Source organism: Somniosus microcephalus, chromosome 4, assembly GCF_052327205.1.
Source record: "Somniosus microcephalus isolate GS21.2 chromosome 4, FLI_Smic_1.0, whole genome shotgun sequence".
NCBI lineage: Eukaryota > Metazoa > Chordata > Chondrichthyes > Squaliformes > Somniosidae > Somniosus > Somniosus microcephalus.
Window position 1 is genome coordinate 188,327,084 of NC_140990.1, and position 25,871 is coordinate 188,352,954.

At 40.9% G+C, this 25,871-nt stretch overlaps 1 protein-coding gene across 14 annotated transcripts in view; it reads right to left on the reverse strand.

The window, feature by feature from the left end:
- Window positions 1-25,871, reverse strand: part of hdac4 (histone deacetylase 4) — a 553,521-nt gene that overhangs the window by 70,318 nt on the left and 457,332 nt on the right. For all 14 annotated transcript variants that reach the window (XM_085985633.1, XM_085985631.1, XM_085985630.1 and 11 more), the window contains 2 exons: window positions 19,302-19,488; window positions 15,889-16,022 (listed from right to left, as the gene is read on the reverse strand). In XM_085985633.1, the coding sequence (XP_085841759.1) occupies window positions 15,889-16,022; window positions 19,302-19,488 (321 nt within the window). The remainder of the gene's footprint in view (window positions 1-15,888; window positions 16,023-19,301; window positions 19,489-25,871) is intronic.

The following is a 25,871-nucleotide window of genomic DNA, read 5'->3' on the forward strand; positions in this document are numbered from 1 at the left end:
AAAATTGGGCCACATGTACATATATTTACTTGTATTTTTAGTTATTAAAATATATATTTTTGCCATTCCGTTAACAATATTCCCCAAAGTGGTAGATACAGTTCCAAACAATTACACAAAATATACCAGAAATGTGTGATAGGACTACATGGAAGCAATAATACTTGACATATTTGTGGTAAAGTTAACAAATAAATGTGTTGCAGGACAGGAACATATTAAATGGGTCATTTCTGAAAAAAAAACATATTTGGCATTAATAAGCTCTTTTTATTTTTAGACATCATGGATCTTCTGCTTCCCAAAGAAATAAAAAAAATCACAAGTTCAGAGTTTCTGCTTTGAAATATATTTTTAGCTTTTGAAATAGACAAGTGTCATTGCAGGAATTTCAAACTGGAAATATATACAGTATTTTTTAAATAGTCTTACACATAGATCAAAAAAAATGTACATCAATTTGGTGATCCCCTGATTTTGTCATTCACAATCCTGCTGCCCCCTGCTGTTTCAATATTCCCTGCAGGCTCTGAAACAAATATCATTGTTACCAGAGATACAAACAGCAGGGGCCTTATGCGGTTCTGCTTAAATATAGAGAGTGGAACCTATTTAGGACATAATGCTTAAATGAGTGCAAGACATACATAAAAATCTTCAGTACCAAATGTCACAACACGTAATAATGGACTTAAGTCTTAAAACACAACTTTTCTCCTAACTGCATAAAATTGCACGTACAATTTGTACTAATCCAGTTCCACTGTACTTATTAGATGAAATAGATTCTCAATGTGTACCCTAAACAAATTCACTGCTTGTAGTTTTCCTGTTATGTTTACTTAAATTGGTTTAAAATTACATATACTCTAGTAGCTTGTGTTGCACTGTATAGTTAGTCTGAGTCTTTTGATCAGCATAACACAGAATAGCTGTTCAGTAATCTGCTCAATGTAGTTGGAATTCTACCATAATATTCAATCTCCATAATATGTATGTCAGCTGTCCAGTTATCTTAGTAGATTGGTTTCCAATGACCATCTGTTTGATGAGGGAAAATACTGGCAGCTTTTCTAATATGCATAATTTTACACAGGAATGACTGCAGCACAGTTTAATCCTAATAAATTAAAATCTAGTTGCTCAAAAAATGTTATGGTTGGATAAGGAATTCTACAAACTGGCGGATTTATATATACACAATTTAAAAACTTTTCATGCCACAGCCAATATATTCATTCATTCAGCAAATCAATCAAAACAAACAGGAAAAAGCTGAGCCAATAACTACATTTTAGATCAAAGTACTGAGATTTCTAAAACATATAGCTACATAGGTGAAATTTATTTGTGACTGACTTTATGTAGTGGAGCATGAAAAAAGGGATAATTAACAAACATTTGGATCAGAGATTTGCTACAACAGGAGTTACTGTTACAGAAGTGGTTTGGCAAACTGGAATTAAGTTAAGCCTAGAATATATTCTTTTGTGATGTGCATCTAATATGCAGTATATTGTAATATATTTCTCTATTTCCAAAATATCAATGGAAGCATATACAGTACAACCTCAAACATGAACACAAAGCCAGCCTATGCTAATTCTGCTACACTCGACTATAAACTAAATTTTATGGAGATTAATCCTTTTTTTCCCCCCCACAGATCAACTTGGTTGGCACACTAAAATTAGTGCAATAAAGTTTTACATTCTACATTTTCTGTATCACGCTTAATTTCTAGCTAAGTTCTTCCAATATTCTTTTAAAAATAGAAAGAAAGCATAGAAACTCTTCCAACAGCAGAAAATACCTTTATTAATACTGGAGTCAAAAGGCCTGTAGCCTATGGTTTTGACCTGCAGTCTGAAGAGCAATTAAACAGTGTAGACTTTGAGCTTCATCTTAGCAGAAGAATAATTGATTATGTATTAAATGGTATAACATTCGTGTCCCTATTGTCTGACTTTCCTTGAGCAATGCCACAGGAGATCTGCTTGTACATAGATAAAAGCTTTTAAGGAAACATTAACCAAGCTAAATTGCACTTTAACTGCTGTGCAAGTTTCTGGAAGGCCCAATTATTCAACAGAATGGGAGTTAGAAAAGTCAAACAGGAAGCTAATATGTCTATCACATATTCATTTTAGTACGTGGGGCATATTTCATCAAAACCTTTTATGAAACATGCCTAGAGGGCAAACCTATTATAGTACCAGTTACATCTGTAGGTGGCACTGCAATAAGAGTTTTCATTGTTAAGGGAGTGACACACCTTGCATGTCACAGATTCACCCACATTCGTGCCACACACATTGGTGCTGTTTGTGCAGATATATGGTCTGCTTTTTCTGAAAGCTTTTCTATTAAAATAGTCACCTTAAATATTTTGGACCTTTTCTCCTCTGAGTTTCCGTTTAAAAGAATATATTTACTAAATTGAATCTTCTGTCACAGCTCCAACAGTATCGTGATTTTTCCCATGCAAATTTTCCCTCACGCTTCAAACTTAATTTTCAGCTTTGAAATTTAAGTTATTTTGTTTTTGATTTTATATATTAATATATTCTTTCTTCTATCTAGGTTTTAATCACCCCCCACCCAGTTAACATCAATAGCATCCTGATTGTGCCCCTGCTCAGGCTGCCAGTCCCCCACTGTTTCAGGCTATTATCACCACTCCGATTGAGGCCCCTCTTAGGCTGCCGCTCCCCTACTGTTTCACACCATACTAAAAGAATACGCCCTGCTGGAAATCTTTATTTCCTTATTAGGAAATGATTTTTGTGCCCCATTGAGGCAGGTCTTTCACTCTCGCCTCACCACCACTGTGTTCTTGTATGTTGGGTTGTCCCTTACACAAAGAAGAAAGGCTTGCACTTATACAGCACCTTTCACGACCACCTGACGTCTCAAAGTGCTTTACAGCCAATGAAGTATTTTTGGAGTGGAGTCACTGTTGTAATGTGGGAAACGCGGCAGCTAATTTGCGCACAGCAAGGTCCCACAAACAGCAATGTGATAATGACCAGATAATCTGTTTTTGTTATGTTGGTTGAGGACACCGGGGATAACTCCCCTGCTCTTCTTCGAAATAGTGCCATGGGATCTTTTACGTCCACCTGAGAGGACAGACTCTGTTTAACATCTCATCTGAAAGAGGACATTTCCGACAGTGCAGCACTCCCTCAGCACTGCACTGGAGTGTCAGCCTAGCTTTATGTGCTCAAGTCCCTGGAGTGTGACTTGAACCCACAACCTTCTGACTCAGAGGCGAGTGTGCTACCAACTGAGCCACAGCTGACATCTGCCTGTGCCGAGCCTCTGGCTCTTAATGGTGTCAGGACTGTAATAGCCAGTTGCTGGATGGTCCTTTCCATCTTTAAGTTTCATTTTACCCAAGTCTCTGCAGCAAAATGATTTCCACTGTGTTTCTGGTTTGTCACCGCAATAGCCCTTGCTCCCAGTCGGGCTGTTTTCAGGGTCTTGTGAGCGCTGCCTCCTGCCCATCTGCAACCAATTGTTTCTCCCCTCTCTGCCAGCATTAAAAAAAAATTTTTTTACAGATTTTTTTTTCCTAACTTTTTAATGTTTTTATTTTCCTGAGTTCGGGCTTCTGGGCTATGCCCAACAACCCCTAATTCCTCAGCCTTAACAACTGCCTCCTGGGAAATTCTATATGGAGCCTCCAGGATTCTCTCCTGCACTCATTTGGCTTCTCCCAAACATTTCTCCATAAAACACTTTCATATTATTTAAACTTTTCAATTCATAAATATTTATTCACTTAATTGTCTATAATAAATAATTTTAAAATTTCAATTATCGGTAACAAAATGAAAAAGATACAATTTTAAAATGTTCATTTTTTGTCCAGAGTTGTGATCTAAATTATGCACTCTGGAGCATGGGCATTTTTGTGCTTAATTTCCCAGGATGTATCAGTATCAGTCAGCTGTACTGATGCTTTTTTTCTTTAGCTTCGAGCAGTTTTTACACTGAAGCTTGTCTTCAAATAATTTTGGAAAACAAGGGGGCAAGTTTCAGATATATATTGAGTGTTCTGTTTAAGAGAGGCGTTGTACGTCTGTATGCTTTCATCTTCCGAGTGAGAAAAAAAAATCACAGTATTCTGATCACACATCTGTTGCTTTGTGTTCTATTAATTTATGAAGTGTACTAAGCTGAGAAATAAAAAGAAACAAGGAGAAAGACCTCAGGGGAAAGAGAGAGACACAGAGGGAGAAGGGAACCTCTGGCCCTCCAGCACCCTCCCAGGGAGGGTTGGTGGAATGAGAGTGATAGGGAGGAGTGGATGGAAGATTAAGTGTGAGGGATAAGGGAATAAGGGATAGGTGAGGGTACACAAGGATTGAGAGAGTATTTCAAAGGGGGAGCTAGGGATAGTGATGGGAGTGAGAGGCTGGTAGGAAGGGGAGGAGACAGTGGGAAGGTGAAGGAGTAAGGGTATGCAATGTGGAGAATTGTGTGTGACTGGGGCAGGGGATGGAAATGGCACCGGCACTGCTGAGGGCCATTTTCCACACAACTCTCACCCCAAAAGCAGCCTGCAGCTGTTGATGGCTCCTTTTGCTGCCATACCATCCACTTTCTCCAGCTAAAAAGGAAAGGAGAAAATGGCAGCAAGAAAACAGAGAAGCAATAAAAGGTTAGGGAGAGAGAAGCAGAAAAGGAGAGAAAGAGAAAATCAGAAGGGGATGAGAGCGAAACAGCAATGTGAAGACAAGAGAGACAGAGAGGAGAGATACTGTATTCGCCGATTTATGGGGTGCAATGCCACGGGAGATCAACTAGTTAATAAAATATTAATCTTCTTGAAATTTCAAAAAGATTAACAAGTACTGTATATCTTTTTTTCTCCTCTTTACCTGTGCCAGCTTTCAAAGAAAATACATCCATGTCGGTTGAATTTTTTTTTATAGATTCACCAGATATTCTTCCAAATCGTTTACGTGAGGGACGACAAATGTAGATGTCATAAACTTTGCGATGATTCTTATAAGGTACAGTGAAGACTACTGACACTGCCAAAGCACGCTCAAGTTCCCCCTTCAGAATACTTCAACAGATATCAATATGTAAACTCCAAGTGATATTTTCCTTGTACCAAACTAGATCTCAAAGTATTAAAAGTATATTCAAGTATTAGTAAATTATTTGCCCTGGCCAAGAATTACACCTGTTCAAAATACACATCACATACCTGATATATTACTGAACATATGAAGACTGATGGAGAATACAAGCCAGGTAAGCAGGCTAGTAAAGGTACCTTCTACAATAATCAAGAGGCATACATGTTCTAACAACTGACCGAAAGGTCAATATATCCAACAGTGTGTGTAACTAGATCAGCACATCTCTAGGTATGTGGTAAATGTAGGTTTTCATATAATGCAATGCATGGCACATGGAAATAATATATTCCAAATCTTACCAAACATTGTTTGTTTCTATTTATACTTCTTCCATATGGGATTACTGTTCAGTACGGTCATGTACCAGTGTAATCTTTTTGTAGGTAAAAGTTCAGATGGACCGGTGCCAGCGTCATGCTGAGCTGCAGGTCTTTGAAATTACAATATAAATATGTTTGTGCTTAGTGATATGCGCTTCAGTTTTAAACCTAGAAAATGACGGTCTCAGCTGATGAGTATCGCGCCTGTTTCACTAAAAGAAGACATTTTTTGGGGAATATTGTTTTATAATCAGAATCAACTGAAATACTTTAAGGGTCATGGCTTAGAGTTTTAGTTTGTGCTTTGAATAGTGTTGCCAACATGACATGCTTTTTAAATTTAATTTGATAACACAATAAAAAGGTACAAGAATGAGTAGATTTTTTAAAAATTATTAATTCACGGGATGTGGGTGTCACTGGCAAGGCCAGCATTTATTGCCCATCCTTAATTGCCCTCGAGAAGGTGGTGGTGAGCCACCTTCTTCAACCACTGCAGTCCGGGTGGTGAAGGTACTCCCACAGTGCTGTTAGGTAGGGAGTTCCAGGATTTTGACCCAGCGATGATGACGGAACGGTGATATATTTCCAAGTCAGGATGGTGTGTGACTTGGAGGGGAACTTGCAGGTGATGGTGTTCCCATGCACCTGCTGCCCTTGTCCTTGTAGGTGGTAGAGGTCGTGAGTTTGGGAGGTGCTGCCGAAGAAGCCTTGGCGAGTTGCTGCTGTGCATCTTGTAGATGGTACACATTACAGACACGGTGCGCCGCTAGTGGAGGGAGTGAATGTTTAAGGTGGTGGATGAGGTGCCAATCAAGCGCCCTGCTTTGTTCTGGATGGTGTCGAGCTTCACGAGTGTTGTTGCAGCTACACTCATCCAGGCAAGTGGAGAGTATTCCATCACACTCCTGACTTGGGCCTTGTAGGTGGTGGAAAGGCTTTGGGGAGTCAGAAGGTGAGACACTCGCCGCAGAATACCTAGCCTCTGACCTGCTCTTGTTGCCACAGTATTTATGTGGCTGGTCCAGTTAAGTTTCTGGTCAATGGTGACCCCCCCAGGATATTGATGTTGGGGGATTTGGCAATGGTACAGGAAACTTTCGATTTACCGGCACCTAAATAACCGGAAATCTCGGTTAACCGGCAAAATTCAGGAGTAGGTTCAGGTAAGTTTTATTACTTGCCTTCCTCGATCTGTTGCTGTGCAAGGGTGTGGCTGCAGCTGTTGCTAAGCTACAGAGACGCTTGGAACTTGAGGCCATTGTTCTGAACCTGTTGCTAAGCAACAGGGTTTGTTGCTTTATACGGAGCTCTCAGCTCCGTATCTTTTACTATAGCTTTCGGTTATCCAGAATTTTTGATGAACCGGCACCACGTCGGTGCCGGATAAAAAAAAGTTTCCTGTAATGTCGTTTAATGTCAAGGGGCGGTGGTTAGATTCTTACTTGTTGGAGATAGTCATTGCTTGGCACTTGTGTGGCGCGAATGTTACTTCCACTTCTCAGCCCAAGCCTGAATGTTGTCCAGGTCTTGTCGCATGTGGGCATGGACTGCTTCATTATGAGGAGTTGTGAATGGCACTGAACACTATGCAGTCATCAGTGAACATCCCCACATCTGAACTTGTTGGAGGGAAGGTCATTGATGAACCAGCTGAAGATGGTTGGGCCTAGGACACTGCCCTGAAGAATTCCTGCAGCGATGTCCTGGGGCTGTGATGACTGACCTCCAACCACCACAACTATCTTCCTTTGTGCTAGGTATGACTCCAGCCAGTGGAGGGTTCCCCCCCATCCCCCCCGCCGCCCCCCCCCGATTCCCATTGACTTCAGTTTTACTAGGGCTCCTTGATGCCACACTCGGTCAAATGCTGCCTTGATGTCAAGGGCAGTCACTCTCACCTCACCATACATGGTGCCCCTTCTACAAATATATACACATGATGAATTGCCACTTAATTCTTCTTGGTGAAAAAGGGAAAAAAGGGAAATTTCACTAAAAAAATTAATTGCAATTTATAATATTACAAGTTATATACAATGGATTGTACCAAAAGTCCAATGTAGCACTCATTTTCCTACATTTACTGAATAAAGTCAAATGTCAATACAGGAGAAAAAAAGCAAATTTGAAAAAAAAAAATCTTAAAATCCTGAGCAAACTCAAAAGTCTTATCTTTAGGAAAAATAACTGATAGGATAAATACATTAAATAATAAATATATATTACTTAAAAACAGTGAGTAGCCCCAGGTAGCTTTAGTCACATCAAGGAACAAAGTTACAGCGTGGCACTTGGGAAAGGCCAGAGAGTAAAATACTTGACCTCTCTCTCAGCTATGAACGCTGTATGGTGAAACGTTGGGGGGTGGGGGGAGGAGATCGAGGGGAATCCCTTTTTTTAAAACAAAGAAAATAAATTTTAAGACTTTGAAAACTTAAGACTATTTTAATCTACTTAAGTGAATACCCAAATCAGTGAATATTTCTGTAAATGAATTCTATAAATTTAATAATGTTTACCAATGCTTTTCAAGAAACGTACTCTTGAAGTGTCTACTTCCCATCCTAGATGACACATTTTACTGTGTTTTAAGTCCATTTGACAGTCCCTTCTTGCTACCTGACTCATGTACATTAGTAGTGTATTGCCCTTTAAATGAGCAGCTTGGGAAATGACTGCTCAGCGAGTATTTCAAATAATCCATTATTACTTTCAGGGTCATGCTGCAATAAATGACATTAATTCCACAATTAAAATGATGTACTGTATAGTGAAATTGAAGTTTTTTTTCTGCTCAGAGTTTAGCGAACATGGGAAAATATAGTGATCAGTGCAGACCTGCTGGGCAGTCTAGCCAATCTGGATAAATGGCCTATGGAAGGAGTGCCCTGCTGCATAGATCAATTGGTGCAAAGAGAAAACTGTTACATTTCACTGTTAGCTGCCCAGAAATGTACTTGTTGTACAGGAATCGACTATGCTGGACTTTGTGAATGGTCTGCTGATAGAAATGTGCACCTATTTCAGAAGCAAATGCTTCTTTACAATAAAAACTATCTTACTTGTTCCTTGGTATTAGGCACTGATCACCATTTTTAATGGACAAGGGAAAATATAATGAACATTAGAAAATATACCCCAAATCACCTTTTGCAAAAGCAATGTGTTCAAATTCAACATCTGGATTGCAGGAAAGAGAGAGAGAGAGAGAGAGAGAGAAAAAGACACACCAGAAACAAAAACCCAGATTGAAAGCAGCGAATTATCACCTCTTTCATCTACCTGTATTTTTTTTTTTAAAGTAATTTATATAACATTCCATCCAGCACAAGTTTTATCCATCACACTTCCAGCATTATCCTGCATATGTGCAAATTAATTTCCGCATCGCATGTATATTTGACTGGTGCAAATTTCATATCACAACAGAACAAGTAGGCAATGTATTAAGTGGGCTGATGAAGCTCCGATGAGGATATGTGAAAATAACAAATGAACAAAAGAATGAGCCTTTCATGTTGGTATGTCCCAAAGCGTTTTACAGCCAATGAAGTACTTTTGAAATGTAGTCATTGTTGTAATGTAGGGAAACACGGCAAACAATTTGCACACACCATGGTCCCACAAACAGCAATGAGATATTGGCCAGATAATCTGTTTTAATAATATTGGATGAAGGATAAATATTGGCCAAGGAGAACGCCTCTGCTCTTCAAAAGGTGCCATGGGATCTTTTACATCCACCCGAGAAGGCAGACGGGGTCTCAGTTTAATCTCTCATCTGAAAGACGCCACTTCCAACAGTGCAGCACTCTCTCAGTACTGCACTGAAGTGTCAGCCAAGATTATGTGCTCAAATTCCTTGAAGTGGGGCATGAACCCACAACTTTCTGACTCAAAGGCCAGAGTGCTACCAAGTGTCAGGCACGGCTGACACTTTATAAAGCATGGTCAGTCAGTAAAAGTGGCTGATAAAAGAAAGGAGAAGCAGAACCAATCAAGTTGTTCCAAAAATGTTGTGAAGTTAGTATGAGCCACCACCTTGAGTTTCCACAGCTGAAAATTTACTGGTAAAACTAACATCTACAGTTTAGAATACAAGAAATAGGAGCAGGAGTAGGCCATTCAGCCCTTTGAGCCTGTTCCTCCATTCAGTAAGATCATGGCTGATCATCTACCTCAACTCCACCTTCCCGCACTATCTCCCTATCCCTTGGTTCCCTTAATATCCAAAAATCTATCGATCTCAGTCTTGAATATACTCAACGAATGAGCATCCACAGCCTTCTGGGGTAGAGAATTCCAAAGATTCACCACCCTCTGAGTGAAGAAATTTCTCATCTCAGTCCTTAATGGCCGACCCACTTACTCTGAGACTATGCCCCCTAGTTCTAGACTCCCCAGCCAGGGGAAACATCCTCTCAGCATCCACCCGGTCAAGCCCCTTAAGAATTTTATACGTTTCAATGAGATCACCTCTCATTCTTCTAAACTCTCGGGAATATAGCCCCTTTCTACTCAATCACTCCTCATAGTACAATCCCCCATCCCAGGAATCAATCTAGTGAATCTTCGTTGCACTCCTTTTAAGGCAAGTATAGCCTTCCTTAGGTAAGGAGGCCAAAACTGTACACGGTACTCAAGGGGTGGTCTCACTAAGGCCCGATATAACTGCAGTAAGGCTTTTTTACTCTTATACTCCAATCCTTTTGTACTAAAGGCTAACATACCATTTTACTATTTGCTTTGTTTACTGACAATTCAAAGTTGTTTTTGCACTAATAAAAGTTTGAATTGCCCAATAATTTTAAACATCGCAAATAATACTACAAAGTGGGAATTTAATGCTAAATTTTTTTTCAATTATCAGAAATTTTGAATTAACTGACTTTAAAGTAAGACTAGACAGTAAAACATAAGAAACTCATAAGAAATGACACTGTTTTTCAAATGAGACATTAAACCAAGACTCCCATCTGCTCGTTCAGGTGGATGCAAGAGGTTGCGTGGCACTATGCAAAGAAGAGCTGGGAGTTCTCCCAGTGTCCTGGCTAAATTACCTTCCTCATCTAAACCCCATAAAATAAAATGGTCATTCATTTTACTTGTTGTTTGTGGAACCTTGCTGTGTCCAAATTGGATTGATTTATCTACCTGACAGTGACTACACTTGTGAAGTAATTAATTGGTTGTGAAGTGCTTTGAGATGTCCTGACTATGTGATAAGGTGCTTATATAATTGTAAATTATTTTTCTTCTTACTCAAAGTTGGTCATACCATGGTGTAAATCCTTGGAAAGTGTTTCTAGAAGACACCTGCTCTCCTTTCTTTGAGCCTCAAGCTAAATTTGAATTAGTTGTCTACAGCTTAAATATATTGCTTTAGGTTTCGCTGGCTGTCTTTTTGTAACTGCCTTGATTTTTCTAGATAGGTTCCTGTTCATGTCAATTATGGCAAGCTCTCCCTCTTTGTTGTGTCTGTGTGTTGATAGAGACACTGAAGACAGGAGTAGGTTTGATAGGTGTTTACTAAGCAAAGTCTGGAGGGGAACTAACGGATATAACACAATATACAGGCTTATATAGCCCGAGTGGCCATTACCGGCATTACAGCACACATGGGGCTCTTAAAGGCACATACACTACACTCTTCGTTCAAGAAAGCAGGTTAAAATCCTTTCCTTTCAAGTCTAATGAACACTCACAAAGCATTGTAGGACTTCCTGTTCATAAATCTATGCCTCCATTCAGTCTGGTCAAAGATGGGCAGAAAAGAGAAGCTTTCTTAAATAATTTACCACTTTCCCACCATCGACCGAACACACACTGCCAGTGAGAAACTGGCATTTCCACTAGAATCTGGTCCTGGCACATCAATACAGTCCCTACCGCTTACAGCTAATGTTGGCGCTAATGTGATTTGCCCACTATGTACATTGGACGGTTTATATGACTATGTTGTTCATTTATAACCTTGTACAGTACAACAAATGAATCATTATCACTTTTATTTCTTACGCCACCTAATAAAACTGAACATTAAGTCAAGACGCCATTCACAATATTCACATGTTGTTTTCTGTGTGAGTAAACGAAGGGAACTGAAGGAGTAGCCTTAATTGCAAACTGTCGCCAATAGATAAACTCTCGACGCAGAATTATTTAATTGGGAAGTACCAAAAGTCAATGTGGCTTTTGGATACCACAGTAGCATGTGAAATCCTCTATTGTCAACTAATTAAATATTTTAACTCAGGCTTGAAAGTTGTCCGTTTATATTTAAGTGCTGCATTTTTCAGGTGTAACCCAAAACTGATGAGCACATTTCAGTTTCCATATTTCTTTGACCAACCAACAACTCAATTCTGAGTGAACTATGAGCCTGTGTGTACTTAACAACAATTAGACTTTATGGTCTTAGAGGGACACAGCTTCAGCATAGCAGAATAAATATTGTGCATTACATGGTGGAACATACCTGTCCATTATAAAACTGCACATCATTCGACATACTGTGTGTCATTCCATGGAAGATGCGCTAATATTATATATTAAAAACTATCACTAGCTTGTGCAGGCTTCACACTCCAGACATTGCACTTAGTTACAGATGCAAAACTATCTTAAAATGTTGGACGCTTCTGAGCTGCAACTTGAACATCCTAATCTGAAAACTTCCTGACCAAACACGAATGAAACTAAGCGACCTTAGACATGTTCACATAGACTTTCTGGTCTTAAAAGGACAGGTCAGTTTAAACACCTTAGCAGCACAATAATATATGATGCATTATATGGTACAATGCTCCCATCATTATAAAAAATAGCACATCCTCTATTTTACTATGAGCAATGCCACAGGAGATCTGTGGTAATAATAATTCTTATAACAGGGAGGGTTGATGAGGGCAATGCAGTTGATGTGGTGTACATGGACTTCTAAAAGGCGTTTGATAAAGTGCCACATAATAGGCTTGCCAGCAAAGTTGAAGCCCATGGAATAAAAGGGACAGTGGCAGCATGGATACGAATTGACTAAGTGACAGGAAACAGAGTAGTGGCAAACGGTTGTTTTTCAGGCTGGAGGAAAGTATACAGTGGTGTTCCCCAGGGGTCGGTACTAGGACCACTGCTTTTCTTGATATATATTAATGACTTAAACTTGGGTGTAGAGGGCACAATTTCAAAATTTGCAGATGACACAAAACTTGGAGTTATAGTGAACAGTGAGGAGGGATAATGATAGACTTCAAAGAAGACATAGGCAGGCTGGTGGAATGGGCGGGCACGTGGCAGATGAAATTTAACGCAGATAAGTGCAAAGTGATACATTTTGGTAGGAAGAACTAGGAGAGGTATAATTCTAAAGTGGGTGCATGAACAAAGAGACCTGGGGGTGTATGTGCATAAATCATTGAAGGTGGCAGAGCAGGTAGAGAAAGTGGTTAAAAAAAAGCATTCGGGATCCTGGGCTTCATAAAGAGAGGCATTGGGCAGGATTTTCATTGGGTCATGGAGGCGGGATTGGAGGCATGTGGGGGGTTAAAATCCTGAAATCTGGGGGGGGGGGGGGGTGGGCACGAACCCATCCCACCCCCATGCCAGTTTCAAAGGAGGTGGGTACCCGACCGGCACTGGGACCCGCCTCCCCAAGGCGGGAAGGGGATTCGTGCCAATTAACTGCCTGTTAACAGGTAGTTAACAGGCAGCTTTTAGCCTAATCCCTATTTTCATTCTTGAAGTGTGGGATTCCCGACAGCTCCAAACCACGCCAAGTTAGCGAGGCGGGCTGTCGGGCTTGGAGGGGTCGAGATGTCCGGTGTTCAGGTGAGTGATGGGTGCATGAGTGCAGAGGTAAGTGTGTTTGGTGTGTTTAAAGAAGTTTTACTTACCTTTACAGCCTTCCTTCCTTCAGGTCTCGGGAGTCCCTCATCTCACTGGCACAGAAAGCAGAATGGCCGCGATGTGTCAAAAATTGCAGCATTCAGCTTTCTGTTCCGGAGAGATCTCTAAATCATCCTGAGGGGAAGGAATTAACTTGGAGTACAGATTGTCCGTGTTTGACAGCTTCAAACAGCTGTCAAACGCTGATATTTCATCTGTCAAAAGGTCTTAACAGATGAAATATCAATCTGTGACGTCACCTGTTGCCCGGTGGCCCTTAATCGGCCTACTGAGCCCACTGGGCGGGCTCAACAAGGTCAATCAAGTCAAAATCGCGTGGGTTGGCTACAACTCGATGGAGGCGGGACTACAACCCCGAAAGTTGTAGCCCCGCCTCCTCAATGAAAATCCAGCCCATAGAGTGCAAAAGCAAGGCAGTTATGATGAATCTTTATAAAACACTGGTTCGGCCTCAACTGGTGTAGTGTGTCCAATTCTGGGCACTGCACTTTAGGAAGGATGTGAAGGCCTTAGAGAGGGTGCAGAGAAGATTTACAAGAATGGTTCCAGGGCTGAAGGACTTCAGTTATGTGGATAGACTAGAGAAGCTGGGTTGTTCTCCTTAGAGCAGAGAAGGTTGAGAGGAGATTTGACAGAGGTGTTCAAAATCATGAGGGGTCTAGACAGAGTAGATGGAGAGAAAGGGAAACTGTTCCCATTGGCTGAAGGGTCGAGAAGCAGAGGACCCAGATTTAAGGTGATTGGCAGAAGAACCAAAGGCAACATGAGGAAAAACTTTTTTACGCAGCGAGTGGTTAGGATCTGGAATGCACTATCTGAAAGGGTGGTGGAGGCAGATTCAATTGTGGCTTTCAAAAGGGAATTGGATAAGTACCTGAAGGAAAAAAATTTGCAGGGCTACGGGGAAAGGGTGGGGAGTGGGACTAGCTAAAGCGCTTTTGCAGAGTGCTGGCACGGGCTCGGTGGACTGAATGGCCTCCTTCGGTACTGTAACCATTCTATGATTCTATATCTGGTGCGTGTTATTACACATAACTACATGTGGAAAAACAATCTTAAGTTAAAAAACATTCCAGTCATTGACTGTGACAGTTTATACATAGCCACAATTACCTAGATTTGCCTATTCAGAGTTATGAAGTAAACAAACCAACCATACTCCAGATCTAAGAATATCTGTGAGCACTGCCACAGCAGGTCCATTCATATACAAGAAACTCTTTTTTATCCGACACCGATGGGACCGGCGTGGTGCCGGTTGATCAAAAAGTCCGGATTACAGAGAGGTATACTTGCCAAGGTACGAGAGCCCCGGTTACAGGGCCACAGATCCAGGAGTCCCTGTTGCACGGCCACAGGTGCAGGAACCCCGGTCACACGGCCACTAATATATAGTAAAACTTACCTGAAGCTACTCCTGAATTTTGCAGGTTAAGAGAGATTTCTGGATACTTAGGTGCCGGTTAAAAGAGAGTTTCCTGTATATACACATTTAGTTCAAAACTCTTTCTGGATGATGGAATTGTGACTTAAAAGAAAGGAAATATATATAAACAGTGGATAGGAAGTTAATTGGAGAAGTAGACAATAATGTTGCGAATTTTGTTTTTAGATTTCTCAGTCAGAGCCATTTAGCCCTTCGTTAATAATGAAATTTTGAGCTCTCCCTAAATTAGAGCTAGAAACTGTCCAACAGTTAGTCAATTTAAATATAATTATTTTTGCCCGTAACATTATTGATAATTCTGTAATGCAATCTTAAAACAATTAAAATATTTCTTAGTAGGTATAGAAAGCCACACAGAGAGGAGACACAAATTGTAATATTAATATAAAGTACATCAGCTTCCACATTATTGTAAACATGAAAGCACCATGCCCAGAAGTGGAGATCACTAGATGTCTAGTTCCATGATTGTTCCTAATAAAATTGATGCACATTTGAAGTTGCTAGTGGTGGGATAAACAGTCATCACTCCCGTTTCATAAACTCAGCAGCTCAGCTAAGGTCACTAAGCACCCGTACACCTTTCAGTATAAAATACACCAGGGCTCAACGTACAGAAATGGCACAGCAGCATTTGAGAGATTATAATTTCCAGTCTTTAGCTTTTTGGTGTAATGAGCTATAACACTTGTGTATGCTCTGTGGTATATTTACCTAAGCCACCATTAATAGATCCACCACAATACACCCATTTAAATCAAGTTAACATGCAGTTACTCCATGACAGATCTAATAACTATCACCTGCTATGTAGATAAGTTAACATGTGTCATGCCTGTATTAGTTACATACAGCTTCAAAACAGTTCACAGGCAACTTGATCATGGTAAATGAATAAACCTAAATGGTTCCATTGTTAAGTTCTGCTTTTGATTCTGCCCAAGGTTGTACTTTCACTTTTTCTAATGATCATCCTGTACTATTCAACAGGGGTAGCAGCAGTTTGTTTTCATATTGACTTAGATCAAGGAGTTCCTCGCTGTTTGGAAATTACCTCACATTTGCTGCGTAGGCCTGTTTCTTGGAGGCGAGACCAGATACTCTGGATTCTGCCGGCATGTTCAGGATGGCTGTTTGTATTTCCACAGGTACAATGGTGTTTCAGCATCAGTGTATCATATACAAGACCTGTTATGGAAATGAAAAGAAAGCAGTCAAGAAACAATGCACCAGAATGTTAAAAATGTAACTAAATCCTCTGTGGGGCTCAGAACTGCAACAGGAAATGGAGATTTGTTGAAATTCTTGGTTTGCTTAGGTACCGTGTTCATCGACTGTGTCAACATATTTTCCCCTGTTCACTAATTTAGTAAAAAGTAAATATGATTATTAATTAAGGAATAACCAGCATTAACAACAGAACTGCCTGCCCACCAACTATATACGAGTCAACCACAGAAAGTGGCATTATGCTTGATGTATCAGAATGAGAACCTAGAATTCTCAGGAAGAGAAGAGCCCTTCAGAGGGCAAGAAGAATCTTTTAACATGTTCATTCTAGGCCTGAGCGTATTTCATTTATGACTTATATACTTGTCATACTTAAGTTAGGTTTACACATCCCAAGATTCCTGGTGTGAGTAAAGATCCTAGTCAGAGTTTAATGCATCTTACTGTAATCCTACAGCCACTTCTATGGACAGTCACTAGAATGGTCTATGAAAATTTATTTCAGTTGATATTGGTGACATTCAGGCTTGAGAAAGTGCCCTCCATCTCTTCCCTTCCCTTCCTCAACTTCTCTGGCTCCATCTCTGGGGATTGACAAACATTCACGACAAGCCCACTGACTCCCACAGCTACCTGGACTACACTTCCTCCCACCCCACTTCCTGCAAGGACTCTATTCCATTCTCCCAGTTTCTCCGTCTCCGCCGCATCTGCTCTGATGATGCCACCTTCTATATTAGTGCTTCCGACATGTCTTCCTTTTTCCTCAACCGAGGATTCCCCTCGACTGTGGTTGACACGGCCCCTGACCGTGTCCGTTCTATTTCCCGCACTTCTGCTCTCACCCCTTCCCCTCCCTCCCGGAACCACGATAGGGTTCCCCTTGTCCTCACCTTTCACCCCACCAGCCTCCACATTCAACGGATCATTCTCCGCCATTTCCGCCACCTCCAGTGTGATCCCACCACCAAACACATCTTTCTCATACCTCCCCTTTCAACATTTCGAAGGGACTGCTTCCTCCGCGACACCCTGGTCTACTCCTCTATCACCCCCAACACCCCTTCCCCTTCGCCCGGCACCTTTCTGTGCAAGCGCAGGAGATGCAATACATGCCCTTCTACCTCCACCCTTCCTACTGTCCAGGGCCCCAAACACTCCTTCCAGGTGTGAAAGTGATTTTCGCTGCTCACGATGCGGGGAGCCCAAACGCAGATTGGGTGACTGCTTTGCGGAACACCTCCGTTCAGTCCGTAAAGGTGACCCCGAGTTTCCGGTCGCCTGTCACTTTAATTCTCCGCTCCACTCCCACTCAGACCTCTCCGTCCTCGGCCTCTTGCACTGTTCCAATGAAGCTCAACGTAAGCTCGAGGAACAGCACCTCATCTTTCGATTAGGCACTTTACAGACTTCTGGACTCAACATCGAGTTCAACTATTTCAGACCATAACCTCTGCCCCTATCCTTTTTTTTCCATTTATTTTTTTCTCTCTCTCCCACATGGCAACTGTCTTTCATTCTGCCAGTGCCATTTACACTTCATCTAGAGCCATCTTTTGTTTCTTAACTTGTCCCATTAACACCTCATTTTGCCTTGCACCATCTCTTAATCTCTCTTAATGTCTCTTAATCTCTCCTGCCTTCCATCCTATCACAGACCTTCCCTTTTGTTCTTTCTTCCCCTCCCCCCTTTCCCTGCCCCTGCACTTGCTTAAAAACCTGTTCCATCTCCAGCTTTTCCCAGTTCTGACGAAGGGTCATCGACCTGAAACATTAACTCTGTTTCTCTCTCCACAGATACTGCCTGACCTGCTGAGTATTTCCAAAATTTTCTGTTTTTATTTCAGATTTCCAGCATCCACAGTATTTTGCTCTGTACTGAGAAACTGCCCAGTGTCCTCTTAACTACTGAGAAAGCCCTCTTCACCCAATCTGTTGCAGAATCCCCTACAACAATCTAAGTTCAGACTAAATAACAACTTCTTGCAGGAAATCATCTGTACAGAACAGAAGCCCTAGACATCTAGAAGAATTCAATTTACTGGATAATCTTGTTGAAAGGCTATGCACTCCATGGCACAATCCAAATGAGGCTGGCATCTTCTTTATAAGAGCTTCTCCGAACCCTATGTTCATCTGGCTCTGGCCTTGTGTACCCCTCCCCCCCTCGACCATTGGCAGCTGTACCATTAGTCACCTAAACCCCATGCTCTAGAATTCCCTCGCTAAATCTCTCTATCTCCCCCCCTCCAGAGAGGGTCTTCCAGAGCGTGGGGCCTAGACTGCTGAAGGCGCAGCCACAAATGGTGGGGCATCATGGGTCGGGGTGGGGAGGCTGCACAAGAGGCCAAAGTTGGAGGAACGCAGAGTTCAGGAGGAGGTTACAGACATAGGCCTTGAGGGATTTAAAGAGGATGAAAATTTTTAACCTGAGGCATTGGGGGATCAGGAGTCTTTTTTGGTCAGTAACGACAGGGGTGATAGGTGAGCAGGACTTGGTGCAGGATAGTATACAGTAGTAGTGGATGAGCTGAAGTTTACGGAGGATGGAAAATGGGAGGCTGGCCAAGAGAACATTGGAATAGTTGAGACAGGAGGTGATAAAGGCTAGGATGAGAGTTTCAGCTGTAGATGAGCTGAGACAGGGCGGAGGCAGACAATGTAATGGAGGTGCAAGTAGGCAGCCTTTGTGTTGGAGAGTATATGGGGTCAAAATCTCAGCTCGGGGTTGAATAGGACACCGACGCTGTGAGCAGGCTGGTTCAACCTGAAACAATGGCTGAGGAGGAGGATGGAAAGGGGTGGAGAGGGATATGGAGTTTGTGGCGGGGACTGAAAACAATGGCTTCGGTCTTCCCAACGTTTAACTGGAGAAAATGGCAACTCATCCAGGACTGGATGTCGGACAAACAATCTGACAACTGAGAGGCAGTGAAGAGAGGTGGTGGAGAGGTAGAGCTGGGTTTAGTCAGCTGATCGCATATCTGGGATGATGCCGCTAATGGGCAGCATGTAGATCAAGATTATAATTATGTACATAAAATTTAGAAATATATTATACACACATTTTTACTACTACAGGATAATCATATCAAACATAAGCTTATGTAGTAACTTTTAAGCAGAATTCAAGTACTTTACAATAGGGAGAGTGATAAAGACCTGGATGTGTAAATTTGATCAGGAAAAACCCCAGAGTTTTCAGGTTTCACAAGTCAAGATTCAACAGGTGCTTACCTGTAGTGAATTGAGGTTTACTGGGTGGCTCTTGAATAGAGATGGGGAAAGTGGCAGAAGCAGGTGATGACTGCGCTCGGGAGAGTGGACGATGCCCACTGTAGGACACGGGAATCCCTGCAGCTTCCATGGATGCTTGGTAATTGCGAAGCTGATGAATACGTTGCTGTTCCAGAAGAAGGGCTTGCTGTACCACGGAGAGAAATAATCACAAAGTCAAACTCTGAAATACTCAAATAAATTATGCAGAAATATTACATTTTTGGGTCCTTATTTTTTTTTTTTTTAACCATTCTTGCTCTAGATGTATTTTTAATTACTCTCATAGATAAGTCACATCTCCTTATGACCCTTGGAGTATCTTCACTAGTCCTGGTATCTGAGTAAGCTTTAGGTAATATGCCCAGAATAATGTACAGAAAAACTTTAACTACTGGTATTATCCTATGTCTTCATAGGACCTTTCTATTACAGTATCTATGAAAAGGGGCAAGAGCATTACATCATCAGACCTTGTTTCAGATTCTGACTATCAAAATAACTTACTTAATAATAAACAAGTGAACTGGTAAGGTACATCAACACAGATACACTCACATTAGAAATTATATTATCTAATTGCTTGACAAGAAAACAACAAATACTTGCAATCCCTATACTAAATTAATCTTGTGAATTAGTATTTACATACACCGAGACTTTTCTTATACTTATCACTGCTGCGGGAGTTAGTGGTCTGATCTAACACTTCAAGGTTCCAAACCAAATCTCTAATTTGAACAATTCAATTAACTTAAAAATCTCTGGAAACAGTAGCCAGGGCATCCAAGATTTAAGTAACCGATCACTCAATTCAAAGAGAGAGCAGGCGGGGCCTCGGTTTAATGGCTCATCTGAAACTCCCTCAGTACTGCACTGAGTGTCAGCCTAAATTTTTGTGCTCAAGTCTCTGGAGCGGGACTTGAACCCACAACCTTCTAACTCAGAGGCAAGGGTGCTACCAACTGAGCCATGGCTAACAGTGAACATACTGCAATTGAAAAAGCGGTGCAAGAAAGCTTTTAAACAAATATTATCCCTATTTCAATGAGTCAGTTTATACCAAAAAACAATGGATTGACAATTATTCACTTGTCAATGTAAACTATATGCTGCTGCAAAGATGACAGAAGCCACAAAAACTGGATTGAAGTTTTTAAAAAGAATGCAAATCAGAATTGCCATGAGGCATACTCTGATGTTGCTTCACTGTTTAAATGCACCATGTGGTGTGGTACTGAGCCATATACACTAGGAGTGCATCAGGTTTTATTCCTGGTAACTGCGGAGTTGTGGCACTAGCAGAACAGTATAATTGCCCTCAGTATCACTAGGCTAGACAGTAGGAGGGGAAAAGTGCTTGCACCAGGTTGCTATCTCGTGACTACCAGTGGAACACATGTGTACCAAGATGCTGGGCGAGGATAATGTTTGGATTCAGTTGTGATACCCTTGAGGTAACAGCCTGGCAACACTAACTTTTTAGGCTCACACATGAATGGTTATCTGGCTAAGGCACCAGAGGGCTCCCTGCACACTAGGAACTACACCCCAGCATAAATCACTGCTTCTAGGAGGAAAGTGGACAGAAATATATATACAGGCATCTAAGTCGGGAAACAATATTCCTTCTGAAAATGATAATCAGGATTCAGTAAATTAATCTAAGAAAAAGATGTGGGGTATGCAGCTGCTAAGGGGGAGGGGGGGGGGGGGGGGGAAGACGACACTTCTGGCATCAATATTAGTGCCACTGCATCAGTTCCAACACGAGAATCTATGATTATCATTATCAAGATCCTTTAGTCCATTTAATAAAAGAACATAAGAAATAGGGAGCAGGAGTAGTCCATACGGCCCCTCGAGCCGGTTCTGCCATTCAATAAGATCAACTCCACTTTCCCGTCCTATCCCCATATCCCTTGATTCACTTAGTGCCCAATAATCTATCGATCTCAGTCTTGAATATACTCACTCACTGAGCATCCACAGCCCTCTGGGGTAGTGAATTCCAAAGATTCACAACCCTCTTGAGTGAAGAAATTTCTCATCTCAGTCCTAAATCACCAACCCCTTATCCTGAGACTATGCCCACTAGTTAATGTCTCAGTTTGCTGCATGTTCAGGACCTAGAAAGGTTCTTTGAATCAGGATGCAATCTGATCCCAAACGCGTGGTGTAATCTTTCCAAACTGGCCAAAGTTGGAACGAAACAAACTAATGTTGTCATGGAGCAGCAGAAGAGGTATTTGGGACATGCTCAACTCACTGCATGATAACAAATATAATTACATTTTTCTGCACTGCATTCTAGAATGATCTGCACATGAATTTGCAACGTAAGTGCATGGTCAATCTTTCTTTATCCTAAAATTTATAAATTGTTCATGGCTCCGATTTAAAAAATGCACTCAAAATGAAATTGACATTCTATGGATTATGAAAAACAGAGTCCAACAAAACTGAGATATAAGCAGGTGATGGTCCAATTAATGGACCTTTCAGAAGTATAACCTTTCTGACAAAGGTGCGGCATTTAATTTGGATTAAACTTGAAAATATAATATGGAGCCATCTCGCTGGTAAGCAATACTGTTATGAAGAAAGTAGTTGTCAGGACTGACAGACCGAGAGGAAAATAGTTCCAATCCCCATAGCTAACAACATCATGGCAATAGAAATATGAAACACTTGAAAAAGTTTCAACTTTGAACAGTAACCCGTGGCACTCTTAAAACTTAAATGTCTAAAATAATGTTATATTCAGCTTGTACTGTATACTGTCATCCGTTCACCGTCACTGCAAAGGAAATAAATCTTTTTTTCCTAATAAATTCAGGTACTTATTCCCAAGGTCAATGTATTCAATAGAACTGTATGTAACCCAAATAAATCTTGTAGAAGTGAAATTTAAAAATGAAACAGACAATTTCAATAGATTTGTAAAATGTACCTGCTGAAAGTATCTTCATTAGTGTACCATTATAGTCAACCACTAGATAGAGCAATGCAAGGCAAGAGCTGAACTACTACTGAAAATACTTCTGCAGCTGATACTGAGCAAATGGCAATCTGGGGAATGTTCGCATAAGGTACAGCAATAAGTCTCCAAGTCCAATTGGTACATCAGAAGGTTGAGCTCCCATTATGTTGCTCATACATGAAAAGTACTTAAAAACTGAGTACATAAATAGAGTTCTACTGCAGATAGATAAAGAAACAGGTGGCCCTCATTCACCATAGTCACATAAATAAATCTGTGCATAAAGGTATGTGATTCACACATTTAATTACATATAAATCCACCTGTGTGTTTGAGTTTGTGCAAGCTCTGAATATATCTCGGTGCCAGGAGTTGGTCAGTCTGCAACTAGGGGCTTCTAACTCCTGTTGCTGCTCAGACTGTGATGTTGTTCTCTCCTGGTTAAGGCTGTCTCTCTCTTGGCACACTCCCTGTTCTAGAGCTTGTCAGGACCAGGAGAGCACCGGAGTGGTGTGGGGTCTCCAGGGCCTGATGCACATCCAGAGCATCTGTGGCGATGAGGGGTGTGTGTGTGTGTGGTGGGGGTGGGGGAGTGAGGGAGGCGTGGGGAAGAAATTGGGGTCTTTCTAGACCCAGAGCGGAGAGGGGTGCACAGCAGTCTGCTTGCTTATACTGTTAGCCCTCCTTGCCTTCCCCAGAGCCGACCTCTCAGCTCCCTCTCCCAATCTGCAGATTAACATATTTGAATCAATTATTAATGATAAATTCAGAATGTGGTTATGTGTATTTCAACTGTATCCTGTGTTTCTGGGAAATAGAGTAGATCCAAAGTTCTTGCTATTTGTTTTTAAACCTTATGTTGTGCAAGTACAGTAAAGATTATAATCTTGAAGCTAACTGATGATACCAAACTAATATGCTTATAATTGCTGTAGGTACTCATTATAGAAAGCTGTAACTTTATTCTTTCATAAACAATTTCCAATCTTAAATTGTGCCATTGTGAGGGTTGGGAATTTCATCTCCAGAGAAATGTACTTTACAAGGTTATGCATTGGTTTCTAACTGAATTTAGCAATATACCTATGACTAATGAAGCATGTAATGGTGTCAAAATAAAAGGACCCAAACTATCAATGACTTAGATGATGGGATCATGTGTAATGTATCCAAGTTTGCTGACGATACAAAGCTAGTGGGAAAGTTAGCTGTGAGGACGACGTAAAGGGGCTGCAAAGGGATATAGACCAGTTAGGAGAGTGAGCGAGAGGGCGACAGATGGAGTATAATGTGGGGAAGTGTGAAATTATCCAATTTGGTATGAAGAATGGAAAAGCAGGATATTTTTTTTTTTTTTTTTAAAGGGTAAAAGATTAGTAAATGTTGGGATTCAAAGGGATTTGGGTGTCCTTGTACATGAATCACAGAAAGTTAACATGCGGGTACAGCAAGCAATTAGGAAGGCAAATGGTATTTATTGCAAGAGGGTTGGAGTACAAGAGTAAGGAAGTCTTGCTGCAATTATATAGGGCTTTGGTGAGACCACACCTGGTGTACTGTGCAGAGTTTTGGTCTCCTTACCAAAGGAAGGATATACAGGAAACTTTTGCTTTACCGGCACCTAAATAACCGGAAATCTCGGTTAACCGGCAAAATTCAGGAATAGGTTTTACTTCATATTGTATTTGCCTTCTTCCATCTGTTGCTGTGCAAGGGTGTGGCTGCAGCTGTTGCTAAGCTACAGAGACGCTTGGAACTTGTGGCCATTGTTCTACAGTTGTTGCTAAGCAACAGGGTTTGTTGCTTTATACGGAGCTGTCAGCTCTCTGTATCTTTTACTATAGCGTTCGGTTATCCGGAATTTTTGATGAACCGGCACCACGTCGGTCCCGTCCGTGCCGGATAAAAAAAAGTTTCCTGTACTTGCCTTAGAGGGGGTGCAACGTAGGGTCATAGTCTCAAGATAAGGGGTCAGCCATTTAGGACTGAGATGAGGAGAAATTTGTTCTTTCAGAGAGTTATGAATCTTTGGATTTCTCTACCCCAGAGGGCTGTGGATGCTCAGTTGTTGAGTATATTCAAGACTGAGATCGATAGATTTTTGGGCACTAAGGGGATCAAAGGATATGGGGATAGGGCGGGAAAGTGAAGTTGATGTAAAAATTCAACCATGATCTTATTGAATGGGGGAGCAGGCTCGAAGGGCCTACTCCTGCTCCTTATGTTATGTTCTTAAGCCCTTTCACCTACCATAAAAGTTTATTCACTTCTGTCACTGCTGTAGTCATGCTTCAAAATCTACTCAAGTTCACTAACTTTTTATATCTGACTGTACTGTTGTTGTCTAATGTTCAAGTTCATTAATTTTGGTTAACAAGATTTGAAAAAAATATGTTTTACTATGTTAAACTTGATAAAGTTTATTTATCCAGTTTTGGAGGAGTAGGAATCCCCAATGAGTGGTAAACACAGTAAAATAGCCCAACAGCACTTTTTACTGACTGAAAATGTCACTACAATTAGTTAATTTTAAGCTGTCCTGTGTGACATGCAACTTTAACAGTGTTCCAGACATATTGTATGTGATTAATCCAAATTAGTAAAGTGTTCAACTGTTTCAGTCAACATCACAGCACATTCTCCCCCAGCAATTCACATTTTGAACCTTGAGGACATCAAAAGACATTACCCTTTGACGGCTCAACTTCCTTTGGACTTTGAGGAAAATGCAGGTCTTTCTTCACATTACATTTCACATGAATTATATATTTTTAAGATACGTCTGTAGATTGTAAATGGAATAAGGCCAGAAGAGTCTTCGTTCAACAATAGATCATATTTGATGTTTTTAAGATACAAAGTGCATTAATTTGAAGCTGCTTGAAATATTTGAAAAAAATTCACAAAAGTAAACAGATTTTTAGACTCAAGGTAGAATACAAAGCTGCGAATAAACTTAATAGATTTCTCTAGTGATGGCTTAATGAATCATGTAGTATGGTACTGAGACACACAGACTGGATCCTGAATTCAATCTTTGGTCTGCGCTGAATTAGTTGATCTCAGTTGGGACAGTAACTGGCCTCAGTGTCGACTGGCTGGGGAAAACAATGCCATGATTCCCATTTAGAGTCATTATCCAGTGACTCCCGTTGGAAAGCATGCATACCTGCACATTGGGTGAGGACAAGTTCAGATTCAGCTGATTCCTTCTCCCTCACTGCTCTCCCACCCCCCCAAATACGTTGAAGTTTGTCAACACTGGGGTCCACACAGCCAACTAGGTGAGACATCAGAAAACTGCTCATACTGATGGGATAATACTTAATCATAATAGAACAGGAAGGAGATGAAACTAAAACATAACACTAGTTATCTGTTGTGTGCAATAAAGAATATGGGGAACTACATTAAAATATAAATACAAGTTGCATGTTACAAGTATCTGCTCAGAGTGCTGTTCTGCACTTTTTGCATTTATTTTGTCAGATATAGATTGATGATGGTAAATCAATAAGGTGATTTCCTAATGCAGAATTCCACCAATA